This window comes from Labeo rohita, chromosome 16, assembly GCF_022985175.1.
Source record: "Labeo rohita strain BAU-BD-2019 chromosome 16, IGBB_LRoh.1.0, whole genome shotgun sequence".
Classification (NCBI taxonomy): Eukaryota; Metazoa; Chordata; class Actinopteri; order Cypriniformes; family Cyprinidae; genus Labeo; species Labeo rohita.
The window spans coordinates 4,897,556-4,909,993 of record NC_066884.1 but is presented as its reverse complement, the minus strand read 5'-3'; the positions used below and the strand labels follow the sequence as shown (position 1 = coordinate 4,909,993).

At 29.8% G+C, this 12,438-nt stretch overlaps 1 protein-coding gene across 4 annotated transcripts in view; it reads right to left on the bottom strand.

Moving 5' to 3' along the window:
• csmd3a (CUB and Sushi multiple domains 3a) overlaps window positions 1-12,438 on the bottom strand; it is a 352,779-nt gene that overhangs the window by 52,408 nt on the left and 287,933 nt on the right. For all 4 annotated transcript variants that reach the window (XM_051131369.1, XM_051131372.1, XM_051131371.1 and 1 more), the window contains exon 57: window positions 709-891. In XM_051131369.1, the coding sequence (XP_050987326.1) occupies window positions 709-891 (183 nt within the window). The remainder of the gene's footprint in view (window positions 1-708; window positions 892-12,438) is intronic.

Genomic DNA, 12,438 nt, shown 5'->3' with positions numbered 1-12,438 from the left:
TTATATGTGCTTTATAATTGCTAATAAACAGCCAACATTCTAGTAATATGCATGAAAATTGGTCCTTAAATTAAAGTGTTACTAAATTAAACTCTAACTCAAAATATTAACAAATACTAAAATAGTACTTTCTTATGCACTTGATTCTGTATTAATTTGGGTTGATTTTGAAGAGCCTTGGATGTTTTTACAGGGATATTTGAATAGATTTCTTTCAGTTTTCTCCTCTCACGCACGGGTTGAGTGGGGTTAAACTGCAGGAGATGTTGGTGTTTGTTCGGCCTGGAAAATCACAGGGGGGCATGATGGGATTTAATGCAAGACAAGCTGTTAGACCAGAGCTGCGTAGCAAAAACATTCAAGCTTGAGAAATTTCCGCCTCCTGGGACCTGCGCGCTAACAATCTGTAAATCTGTTTTATAGCCCAGCATGGCGCTGGACCGCAATAACCTGTCACCCTCGAGATGACACGGACAATGCGTCAGACTAAAAGAGCTGCAGAAGCAGAAAAAAAACACTTGTGCCATTTCCTCAAAAGCCTCCGATGCAAGGTCGTCGTTTGCGTGAATTACAGAACGCGTGAATGCCGTGACACCGCCTCAAACGTTCCACGAGAGAAACGACTTCTCGTTTGATGCATATCAGTGTCCCTGTGTGTACTCACGCTGTGTGCATGCATTATTCATGACGTCTTAAGGAGTTGCTCACGTTTGCAGGTGGGCTGACGGCCCGACCAAGTGCCGTTGGGGAAGCAGATCCGTTCCGCCGAGCCGTAGAGCGTGTGACCCGTGGCGCAAGTGAAGCGCACTTTGGCGTGCTGCTGAAAGCTGCCCTCCTCTCGGGTGGCATGGGCCGGCGTGCCCGGATCTCCGCAGGCGCCCCTTTTATCACCTGTGGAGACAAATGCACATGTATTCTAGATACTATAACAGATGCTATTCTTCATACTTCATCCTCATTTTTCCAGCTAAGCAAGCACATGTTTTTTTCTGCTTGGATAGAAACTGCATATTTTGTCTCAAAAAAATAAAAAATAAAGTTGACAGTTCATTGCTGGAAGTATGTGCAACCCATGGGAGACTGAAAATGCAGACTTGGTCAATATGTAAGACAATATACAGTTTGTCAGCCATTATTACAACACAAACTCAAAGCCTGAAGGGGTTCATTTCGGCATAACGGCCAGCTGACTCTACACTATCTTGCTTATTAGACAGTGACACTTAAATAAATAAATACACGGATATTAAATATTGATTTGAGTCGAAATAATTATTTCCAAATAGCAAAGTTTTTCGTTTCATAAAGCTCAGTATTTTTTTGTATTTTGCATTTGCAATTATTTATGCATTAATTATGCATTTGCCAATGGATTTGAAAAGTAAACGATTTTCAATATATTTTCTGAAAACAAGTCTTAACATATTACAAAATTTTGTACTAGTGAGTACATTTATCTTGTTTTAGGGATGTTTAGATATTTTTAGCTGATAATCTAAAAAAGACAAATATGAATTTACTGATTTTTAAAAAAGAAATTACTTTTTGTATTCAGCAAGGATGCATTCAAGTAATCAAAAGTGATGCATTAAATTGATCAAAAAGGGCATTGAGACATTTAAGACATTAAAAATAGAATAATATAGTATTTTTGATAATATAATATATTATAATATATTCATTTATATTATACAATTTCATTAAAAAATAGCATAATTTCCAAAAAATACTGAATAGCACAACTGTTCAACATTGATGATAAGATAATAATAATTTAGCTAGCATGTAGATTTATCTTGGTTTAGGGATGTTTAGATATTTTTAGTGGACAGACAAAAAGACGAATATTCATCAATTTACTGATTTTTTTTTTAAAGAATTTAATTATTTTATTCAGCGAGAATACATTAAACTGATCAAAAGTGATGCATTAAATTGACCAAAAAGGACATTTAAGACAAATACAACACAATAATATAGTATTTTTTGATAAATATAATATAATATTCATTTCTATTATACATTTTCATCTTTTGAACCTTATATTCCTCAAGGAATCCTGAAAAAAGGCATAATTTCCACAAAAATATTAAATATTGTTTTCAACAAATCAGCATATTAGCTTGATTTCTGTGGATCATGTCACACTGAAGACTGAAAATTATGCATTTGGCAATGGATTCAAAAAGTAAACAATTTAAAATATGTTGTCTGAAAACTTGTCTTAATATATTACAAAATTTACTTAGTAGATTTATCTTTGTTTAGGGATGTTTAGATATTTTTAGTGGATAGACAAAAAAGACAAATATTAATTAATTTGCTGATTTTTTAAAAAGAAAATAATTATTTTATTCAGCAAGGATACATTAAACTGATCGAAAGTGATGCATTAAATTGATTGAAAAACACATTAACGTATTTAAGACATTAACAATAATAATATAGTATTTTTTGATGGTAATATAATATAATATAATATAATATAATATAATAATTTATTTTAAAAAATTTCATCTTTTGAATCTCAATTTCCTTAAAGAATCCTGAAAAAATGCATAACTTCCACAAAAATATTAAACAGCACAACTGCTTTTGACATTGATAATAAGAAAACTTTCTCGAGCAGCAACTCAGCACATTATATTGATTTCTGAAGGATCATGTGACACTGAAAATGGAAAATTTTAAAAATATATGAAATAATTATTATAATACATACATTTTTACAAAAAGGTTATTTTAAAAGTTTTTTTTTTTTCAATATTTAATGGTTATTATTTCACAGTATTATGGTTTTACTGTATTTTTTATCATATGCCTGCATTTATTTGATCCCAAGTAAAGCAAAAACAGTAAAAAAATTTTTAAAAATGTAATTTATTCCCGTGATCAAAGCTAAATTTTTAGCATCATTACTCCAGTCACATGATCCTTCAGAAATCATTCTAATATTCTGATTTGCTGTTCGAAAACATTTATTATTATCATTATGTTGAAAACAGCTGAGTAGAATTTTTTTAGGTTTCTTCGATGAATAGAAAGTTCAGAAGAACAGCATTTATCTGAAATGGTAATCTTTTGTAACATTATAAATGTCATCACTTTTGATCAATTTAAAGCATCCTTGCTAAAGTATTAATTTCTATAATTTCTTTAGCCCTCACCACCCAAAAAAAACAAACAAACAAACAAAAAAAACATGATTTCTGAAGGACCGTGTGACACTGAAGTCTGGAGTAATGATGCTAAAAATTCAGCTTTGATCACAGGAATAAATTACATTTTTAAATATATTCAAATAGAAATAAGTTATTTTAAATAGTAAAAATATTTCAGAATTTTACTGCTTTTGCTGTACTTTGTGTCAAATAAATGCAGGTGAGCAGAGCAAACGTTTTAAAAAAACGCTAAAAATCTTACTGTTCAAAAACTTTTGACTTTTACCACAAACATATATGTAGTATTTTGTATTATCCAAGGTTTTAGCTGCTTTAAGAAGGGTTAACTAGAATTCAATTGTTCTGGTCAGGTGACTATTCACACCAGTCATGTCAAAACGTCCACATAAAATCTAGACAGTCATTTGTAGCATAAAATACACCCTTTTCTCACCCTTCAAAAATCAAACCTGAAACTAAAATCACAAATGTGACCATTGGGATTAAATGGATTAATGAAAGACGATTTGACGGCAAAACAGACCGGCTCAGTGATGTATCAGAAACGTTATAAATGTAAGCAGGATCAGCGCTGCCCTCAGATCAGTTGAGAGCTTCATTTGGCCTCAGAGGAGTTTTTCAGCGTGCCGAACTGCCACAGCTCGGATAAAGAGCAGTTACGGCTCTCAAAGGAACACTTCCCCTGTTCTCCGAGCTGTCATTCACCATGCTGCTTTAGAAGATTTGAGGAGAGGAACTTTTTGTGCGTGAAAATACTATTTGAATGAGCTTACACAATCTTTGTGCTCACCTGCCTTGTACGATTAGGTAGAGCTATGAATTATGACAGCCAATAGAAAACAAAAACAATGACAACAGCTTTTGATTCCTGGAAGAATGTGCATTTCACCTCTGCTCTAGTTTGTTTCCTAGTCTAGCTTTCTAATAAACCCATACGCTATAAAAATTGCCGGCTCTGTGACGAATTGCTTATGTTCCTCTATTGTAAGTCACTTTGGATAAAAGCATCTGCTGAATGCATAAATAATGAACAGCTCAGCAAAAAATAAATATATTTGTACTTTTTACTGCACTTACCCGCTTTCATGTCTTTCCTAACTCGCATGACTTAATTTCTTCCATGAAACAGAAAAGATGATGTTCACACTGCTCCATTTCTTTATAAATGTAAAAGGATGTTGTTTAGCTTAAAAAAGGTCTTCAATTTCAAGTCTTCTGAAGATATTTTTGTGACAAACAGACTAAAATGTAGCTCTGAAATCTCATTTCTGTATATTCAAATCTATTAGAAAATTTATCTTCATACAAAAGATTTCTATTTTCACAAAATATTAATCGAACAACTTTTTAAAACATTGATAGTAATATTAAATGTTTCTTGATTTCTGAGGGATCATGTGACACTGAAGACTGGAGTAATGATGCTGAAAAATTCAGCTTTGCGTCACAGAAATAAATTACATTTTTTAAATATATTACAACAGAAAACAGTTATTTCACTGTTTTTACTGTATTTAACTCAAAAACATAAAAAATCTTACTGAACTTTTTAATAAGAATATAAAAATTATTATACTATATATATATATATATATATATTTTTTTTTTTTTTTTTTTTTTTTACTAAAAATATATTCACACAGAAATCTATGGAAGCCTGTTTGCGCCACTGAGAAAAAAATAAAAGAAGGTAATTATGACTTTTTTTCTCACAATTGCGAGTTTACATTTTGCAATTTTGACTTTTTTTTCCTCCTCAGAATTGCTTGATATAAACTCGCAATTTTGAGTTATAAAGTCAGAATTGGACGACATAAACATGCAATAATGCCTTTTTTGAGAATTGTGTGATATAAACTCAGAATTCAACTTTTTTCTCGGAATTGCAAGTTTATATCTCACAATTTTTCTGTGAGTTTAGTTAGAATTGTGAGATATAAATTTGCAATTCCGAGAACATATCAGTCTTTTAAAAATTGTGAGATATAAACTCATAATTCTGACTTTTTGCTCAGAATTTTGATATAAACTTATATAAGATATAAACTCACAATTCTGAGAAATGAAGTCTGAATTGCTTGATATAAACTCAGAATTCTGACTTTTTTTTCTCAGAATTGCGAGTTTATATCTTGCAATTGTGACTTTTTCTGCAGGTTTTGTCTGAATTGCTTGATATAAACTTGCAATTCTGAGAAATGAAGTCAGAATTGCTTGACATAAACTTAAACTTTTGAGTTATAAAGTCAGAATTGCAAAATATAAACATGCAAATCTGACTTTTTTCTGAGGTGTTTTTTTTTTTCTTTTTTTTTTTCAATTCTGAGTTCAGAATTGCATGATATAAAATCAGAATTCAGATTTTTTTTTCTCAGAATTGCGAGTTTATATCTTGCAATTGAGACTTTTTCTGCGAATTTAGTCAGAATTGTGAGATAAATTTGCAATTCTGAGAACATATCAGTCTTTTTTCCCCCTCAAAATTCAACTTTGAGAAAATTTTTCAGAATTGTGTGATATAAACTTAGAATTTTGACCTTTTTTTTTTAGAATTGCAAGATATAAACTTGAAGTCAGAACTGCTTGATATAAACTCCGACTTTTTTTTTTTTTTTTTTTTAGAATTGTGAGTTTTTATCTCGCAATTGTGCAAGTTTAGTCAAAATTGTGAGATACAAACTTGCAATTCTGAGAAATAAAGTCAGAATTGCTTGATATAAGCTCACAATTTTGAGTTATAAAGTTAGAATTGCAAAATATAAACATGCAAATCTGACTTTTTTTCTCAGAATTGTGAGATACAAAATCAGAATTCAGACTTGTTTCTCAGAACTGTCAGTTTGTATCTCGAAATTCACTTTTTAAAGTGACTTTTACTGTTGTTTAGTTAGTACTGTGAGATATAAACTCGAAATTTCCCCTCAAAATTTGACAGAACTGCGAAAATAAGTCAGAATTGCGAGGTATCAACTTGTAATTCAGATTTCTTTCTCAGGATTGTGTGTTATAAAGTCAAAACTTTACTCGTAATCGCAAGTTATAAAGTCAAAATTGCTTGATATAAACTAACAATGAGAAATAAAGTCAGAATGACAAGATTTCTCACAATGGTAAGTTTTTATATCTTGAAATTCTGACTTTATAACTTGCAATTGCAAGTTTATACCTCACAGTTCTAAGAAAAAGTCAGAATTGCGAGTTTGTATCATGCAATTCTGAAAACAAAGGTGAAAACTGTGAGATAAAGTCACTTTTTTTTATTATTTAGTGCTTCCATAGAAATCTCATTTCAGAAGACTTCAGAAAACTTGAAATATTCCACACGAGTAAAAAAATATAAAGCTGTTTTTGCTTTTTAGAGCTTGTCAGCCCAGTCAGTAGTTTCACATCTCCTTTTGTATTTGACATAAGAAACAAACTCATACAGGTTGGAACAACATGAGGGTGAGAAAATGACAATTTTCACTCATGTGTGAACCGTTCCTTTTAAAGACACATGAAAACACATATTGCCATTCTGAAGTGCAAAAACCAGGCGAGATTCTCAAGAGAAACAATTAGACGCATTTATATACGCCGTTACTGGCGAGAAGACGAATTCGCGGGCGCGTGAGAGATGCGACACCTTTCCAAATGACAGTGTGATAAGCAACAGGCTATCAATTATCATCTAGCGGCTGCCAGCAGAAGCCATTAGCATAAATAATTATGGTAAAATATTCATTGAACAAAGCCGGACGGCACACGTCGCAGACACTCCGAGCGCCGAGCCCCCGTTCGAGTCAGCCGATGACCCGAAAATCAAATCCTTTTTAATTACGCGTGCGAGCACCCCAAAGGCCAATCAGAAAGCCCAGACTCAGCAAACGGCCCCCGAACCCGAGGGAACGACTAACCAGTGATTAAAGCAAGCCGTAGGGCAACCGTCCTCCGATTCTGTACATAAAGAAACAGGAAAAACAGCAGCGCTCCATGACGGCGCCGTGTTTTTCCAGTCAAATACTCTCGCTTTAGTTCATTAGAAATCTGGGACATTCCTTTTTCTACTCCGCGGCACAGAAAACGAGGGGCGGATTGTACTCATCTGACATCATTCCAAGCATGCTGATGTAGTGCTGAGACAGAAAGACACATGCAGAGACCCTATTCACGGCCGTTTGTTCAAATACCCAACCCTGATAAAAAAGGAAGGTGTCACGATGGAGAAAAGCCTGACTTTTCTTCCTCATTAACCTCAATCGGTCCGACGTCCTGCCTTTGTTGGCTTGTTACGATCAGACAGGTCTCCGAAAAGATCCGTCCCACCTCAAAAGACAGAGGCACAAAGCCACGGACCCATTCATCTTGTTTTTTTCCTCTTGATGGAAAATGTAAGAGGGTTTGCGTGTGCTTATGTAACCTTCATTAGATTCGTCTGCAAAGGTGAAGCTGTTGAATGCTACGAAACGGTTCTGGTTTCCTTTAATTGGCACAGCGGTGAGGTGTGAATCCGAGTTTAAGGACGCCCACCAGTAGCTTAGCGGGGTATAACAAGGCTGCGAAGTTTGTTATATAAGGAACTCTGATTCACCTGGCAGTGCAGAACGATATTGATTTTGTTTGCCATCCATATTTTATCACAAGTATTGGCTTTTAGTTGTTAGTGAAATTCATTTAGCCAAATAATGCGAGTGAAAAGCAACAACAAACTTTAATGAAAAAAAGCAGACACTGCAGGGGACGTGAGGTTTTTTTTTTATCTTAAACAAAAACAGGAAAAAAGGAAGCTATTTTATATTTTTAGTGGAAAGACAAAATGTTATTATAATTACGAATGATTATAATTAATCGGACGCCTATATAATATTATATGTCCTATTACATTGGAGTTATCTTAATCTTAAAATAAATTAAATTATAAATACTATAATAAAAATGACATTTTTAAATATATTTAAAAAAAAAAAACTGTAAAATAATTTTGCAAAAACATTTAATGGTTTTTATTTCATAATATTACTGTATTTTTGATCAAATAAATGAAGGCTTGGTGAACAAAAGATAATTTTTTAATTAAAAATAACATTTGTCTTAAAAATAATGACATATCCATATATTATTTGTTTTATTTTATTTATTATTTTTGAATATTAATTATATGTATAAATATGGGAGTTGTGTTTTAGTTGTTTAGTTGTTAGTTCTAGTTGTTAACTAGAACTAAATGGATGGAAAAACAAAACAAACAAACAAAATGAAAACAGACAAAAACGGGCAAAAAATATTATTATTACTGATTACATTTATTATAGAATGTTAAAAATAAAAAAAAAAACAATCCCATAAAAAATAATATATATATTATTATAATAAATATATATTATTTATTTATTCAAACATTTTGTTTTAAATAAATAAAAACATTCAAAAATAAACATAAAAAAACCCTCTTCTCATATATATATATGATGCAGGCTTGGTGAATTTTTTTTTTAAAAGAAATAAAAAACAAAAAACAAAAATAAATAAACATATTACGGGAGTTGTGTTTTTGTTGCTTAGCTTGGTTGCAGGTTAACTAGAATTAAATAGATGCAAAAACAACAAAAATACCACAAAAGCAGACATAATGCGGCAAAAATATTATTTTTATAATTATTACTGATTATAATTAAACACACATAAATATTATTTATAAAAACTACAATAAATATATATATATTTTTTAAATATATAAAGACAACTGTTATTGTAAAACAATTCTGTAAAATGTTTTAAAAAATATTTAAATATTATTATTATTGTTTTTTTTTTCAGAATATTAGTGTTTTTACTGTATTTTTGATCAAATAAATGCAGCCTTGGTGAGCATAACAAATAAAAATAAATAAATAAATAAACATAAAAAATAAATTATAAATAATATTTTAAAGAAAAGAGTTCTTTTAAAATTATTTTAAAAAATCTAATTTTATTTCACAACAATAATAGTATTTTTATCAAATAAATGCAGCCTTGGTGAGTGTAAGAGACTTAAAAAAATAATAATAAAAATAAGTAACCATAAAAAATATAAATTATGAATATAAAATATTTATTAAAAGAGTTATTTTAAAATGATTAAAAGATCTAATGGATATTATTTCACAATGCCACTGTTTTACTTTTTAATTTTCATTAAATAAATATAGGCTTAAAATACTTATTTTAAAAACATTACAAAATTAATATTTAAGTCTAAAAATATTTAACATTTCTAAAAATAAATACATACATTTTTACTCAGTAAATTGTTTCTCACTAATATTTATTTTGTGCCAAAAATATAAAAGTTTGTTTTAATTGCTTAACTAGAATTAGATGATGCATACTCCCATTAAAGCAAGTGCTTGAGGGTATGTGGGGTTTTCTTATCTTAAACAAAAACATGCAGCTGAAATGCTTTTGAATAAAGCCAAGATGCAGCTGGCTAACTTAATAAACCTACAGTGGCGCACGCCTCCTAAAATTTCCAGCAATTGAGCTGCTAGATTCCTGACGAATGTCCCAGAAATCCAGAACACAGTCTCAACATCAAACCTCTCGAGAAGCACCGAGCATGTTCACACAGAATAAAGAAGTAACGCTAGAAAGACACAGAGAGCCCTGAGGAAAGTGCTGTTTCTCAGAGGTTGCTCTTTCAAAGCTCAGGAGGATTTAAGATGTGCTTCATTTAGGTATCAACGTCGTCTCTTATGTTTCTTCCTTAGTAGAAACAAAAGCTTAACATGCTGTACAAGTATGATTAAAATGACTGCAATTAGCATAGATCAGATGAATCCTAATTAAAATGCAAATTATAAACAATATGTCCACTATGTTGACTAGATGCAACATTTGACAGCATACAGTAGCAAAACTGTTTAGCATCTTATAACACATTCACGTACTGTTTACAAAAACACAGCAGTATGTGAAAGGCAGGATGGAGTATACTCTGCAGTATTCAGTAGTGTGCTAATACTTCATTCTGAACGGTCAAACAGACAAAAAGCAGACAGAGGGGGACGGATTGAGAAAAAAGCAGAACGAATGAAAGAAAAAGAGGAATCTTCCAGCTCATGCTGTTTTTGGGTCAGTGCATGCAGCACATGCAGCACTGCATACAGATGCGCACGGAGACGAGCGTGCATGATTTTTCCTTTTCTGTGGATGTTTGGCTTATTGCATGTACATACTATGATTTATATTTTTAATATGTCTGAAAGAAGTCTCTTATACTCACTGAAGCTGCATTTACTTAATTAAAAATACTGTAAAAAGATTAATGTTGTGAAATATTATTGCAATTTAAAATAGTTGTTTTCTATTTTAATGTATTTTAAAATGTAATATTGTACTGTGATGCTTCCTTTATTATCTGTTATTAATAATAATAATGGTTTAAACAACAATACAAACAAACAAAATAACTACTACTAATACAAATATAATATAAAATAAAATAAATTATTAGTCATTAACATTATTATTAACAACAACAATACTAACAAAAACAATAATAATAATTACTAATAATAATAATAATAAACAATAACTCATAAATTAAATAATAATTAGTCATGTTGTGAAATTATCATCAATATTATTATTATTATTATTATTATTATAATAAATATATTACACTTTATAATAGTTGCTTTCTATTTTAACTTTTTTTTAAAAATTGTATATAATGATTTGGTATTATTATTAATTATATTGTTTTTTGTTTGTACTAACAAAAATAAAGTATTTTATGGTTATTATTATTATTATTATTATTATTGTTATTATTATTACTGATGCTGAAAAAACGTTTTCTGCTGTTTAATATTTTGTGGAAACAATAACATAAACAACAATAACAACAACAACACCACCAACAATAATAATTCTATTATTATTATTATTATTAGTAGTAGTAGTAGTAGTAATATTAATTAAAACAACAATAAAAACAAAAACAAAATAAATAATATAATAATACAAAAGAATTATATAAAATGTAAAAAATATTATTAGCATTAATTAAATACTACAGTAAAACAGTAAATACAGTAAAAGCGGCAATTTTGTGAAATATTATTATAATTTAAAATAGTTGCTTTCAATTTTAATATATATATATATTTTTTATATAATTATTTTGTCTGTCGTTTTAATTAACTATTATTATATTATTACTTGTATTATTAAAATAATACAAACTAAAAACAATCATAATAATTAGTATTAATAAACAATTATATTTATAATAATTAAATACCAAATACAGTAAAAACAGTAATGTTGAGAAATATTATTACAATTTAAAATAATTGTTTTCTATTTTAATATATTTTAATATCTAATTTATTTCTGTGATGCAAAGTTGAATTTTCAGCATCATTACTTCAGTCTTCAGATCACATGATCCTTCAGAAATCATTCTAACATGCTGATTTACTGCTCAAGAAACATTTTATTATTATTATTATTGTTATTATTATTATTTGATGAATAGAAAGATCCAAAGATCAGCATTTATCTAATATAAAAAAGCTTTTGTAATTATTATTATTCATGCTTAAAAACCTTTTTTGCTGCTTAATATTTTTGTGAAAACTGTATTACTTTTTTAAAAAACGTATTCTTTGATGAATAGAAAGTTCAAAAGAACAGCATACATTTGAAATGGAAATCTTTTGTAACATTATAAATGTCTTTACTGTCACCTTTGATCAATTTAATATTATATTAAATATTAAACAGTATAATCTAAGTTTCAAAAGGATTAAAAAAGTCCATAAAAGTTTGATGCGTTCACTATTTTAGGTCTTCTGAAGTCGACAGCTTTGTTTGAGAAACAGACTAAAATTTGAATTGTTATTTACTAACAATATTTCTTCAACAGTGCTTGAAACTCATTTGTGCATGTGCATATTTAATTCAGGTGAAGTCTTGAAATATAGTAGTCTGGACTGCATTTATGGGGCTTTAACTTTAATTGATCAAGATATGAATATGAACTGTACAGTAAAAGACTCATATTTGGCACAATATGACTGTAAATGGTAATGACTGTTTCGTTTGTGGGTGAACTATTTATTTAAAGAAGAAAAATCTGCACGTTAACTGGAATCAAACAGACAGCTTGTCATAAAGAAGAAACGGTGTAGTGTGTCACGCAAAGACAGAAATCATTATTCAGCTGAACTTAATTAACTCATGTTAGACTGACACATAATGACAGGAAATAAGAACCAAGACAAAGATG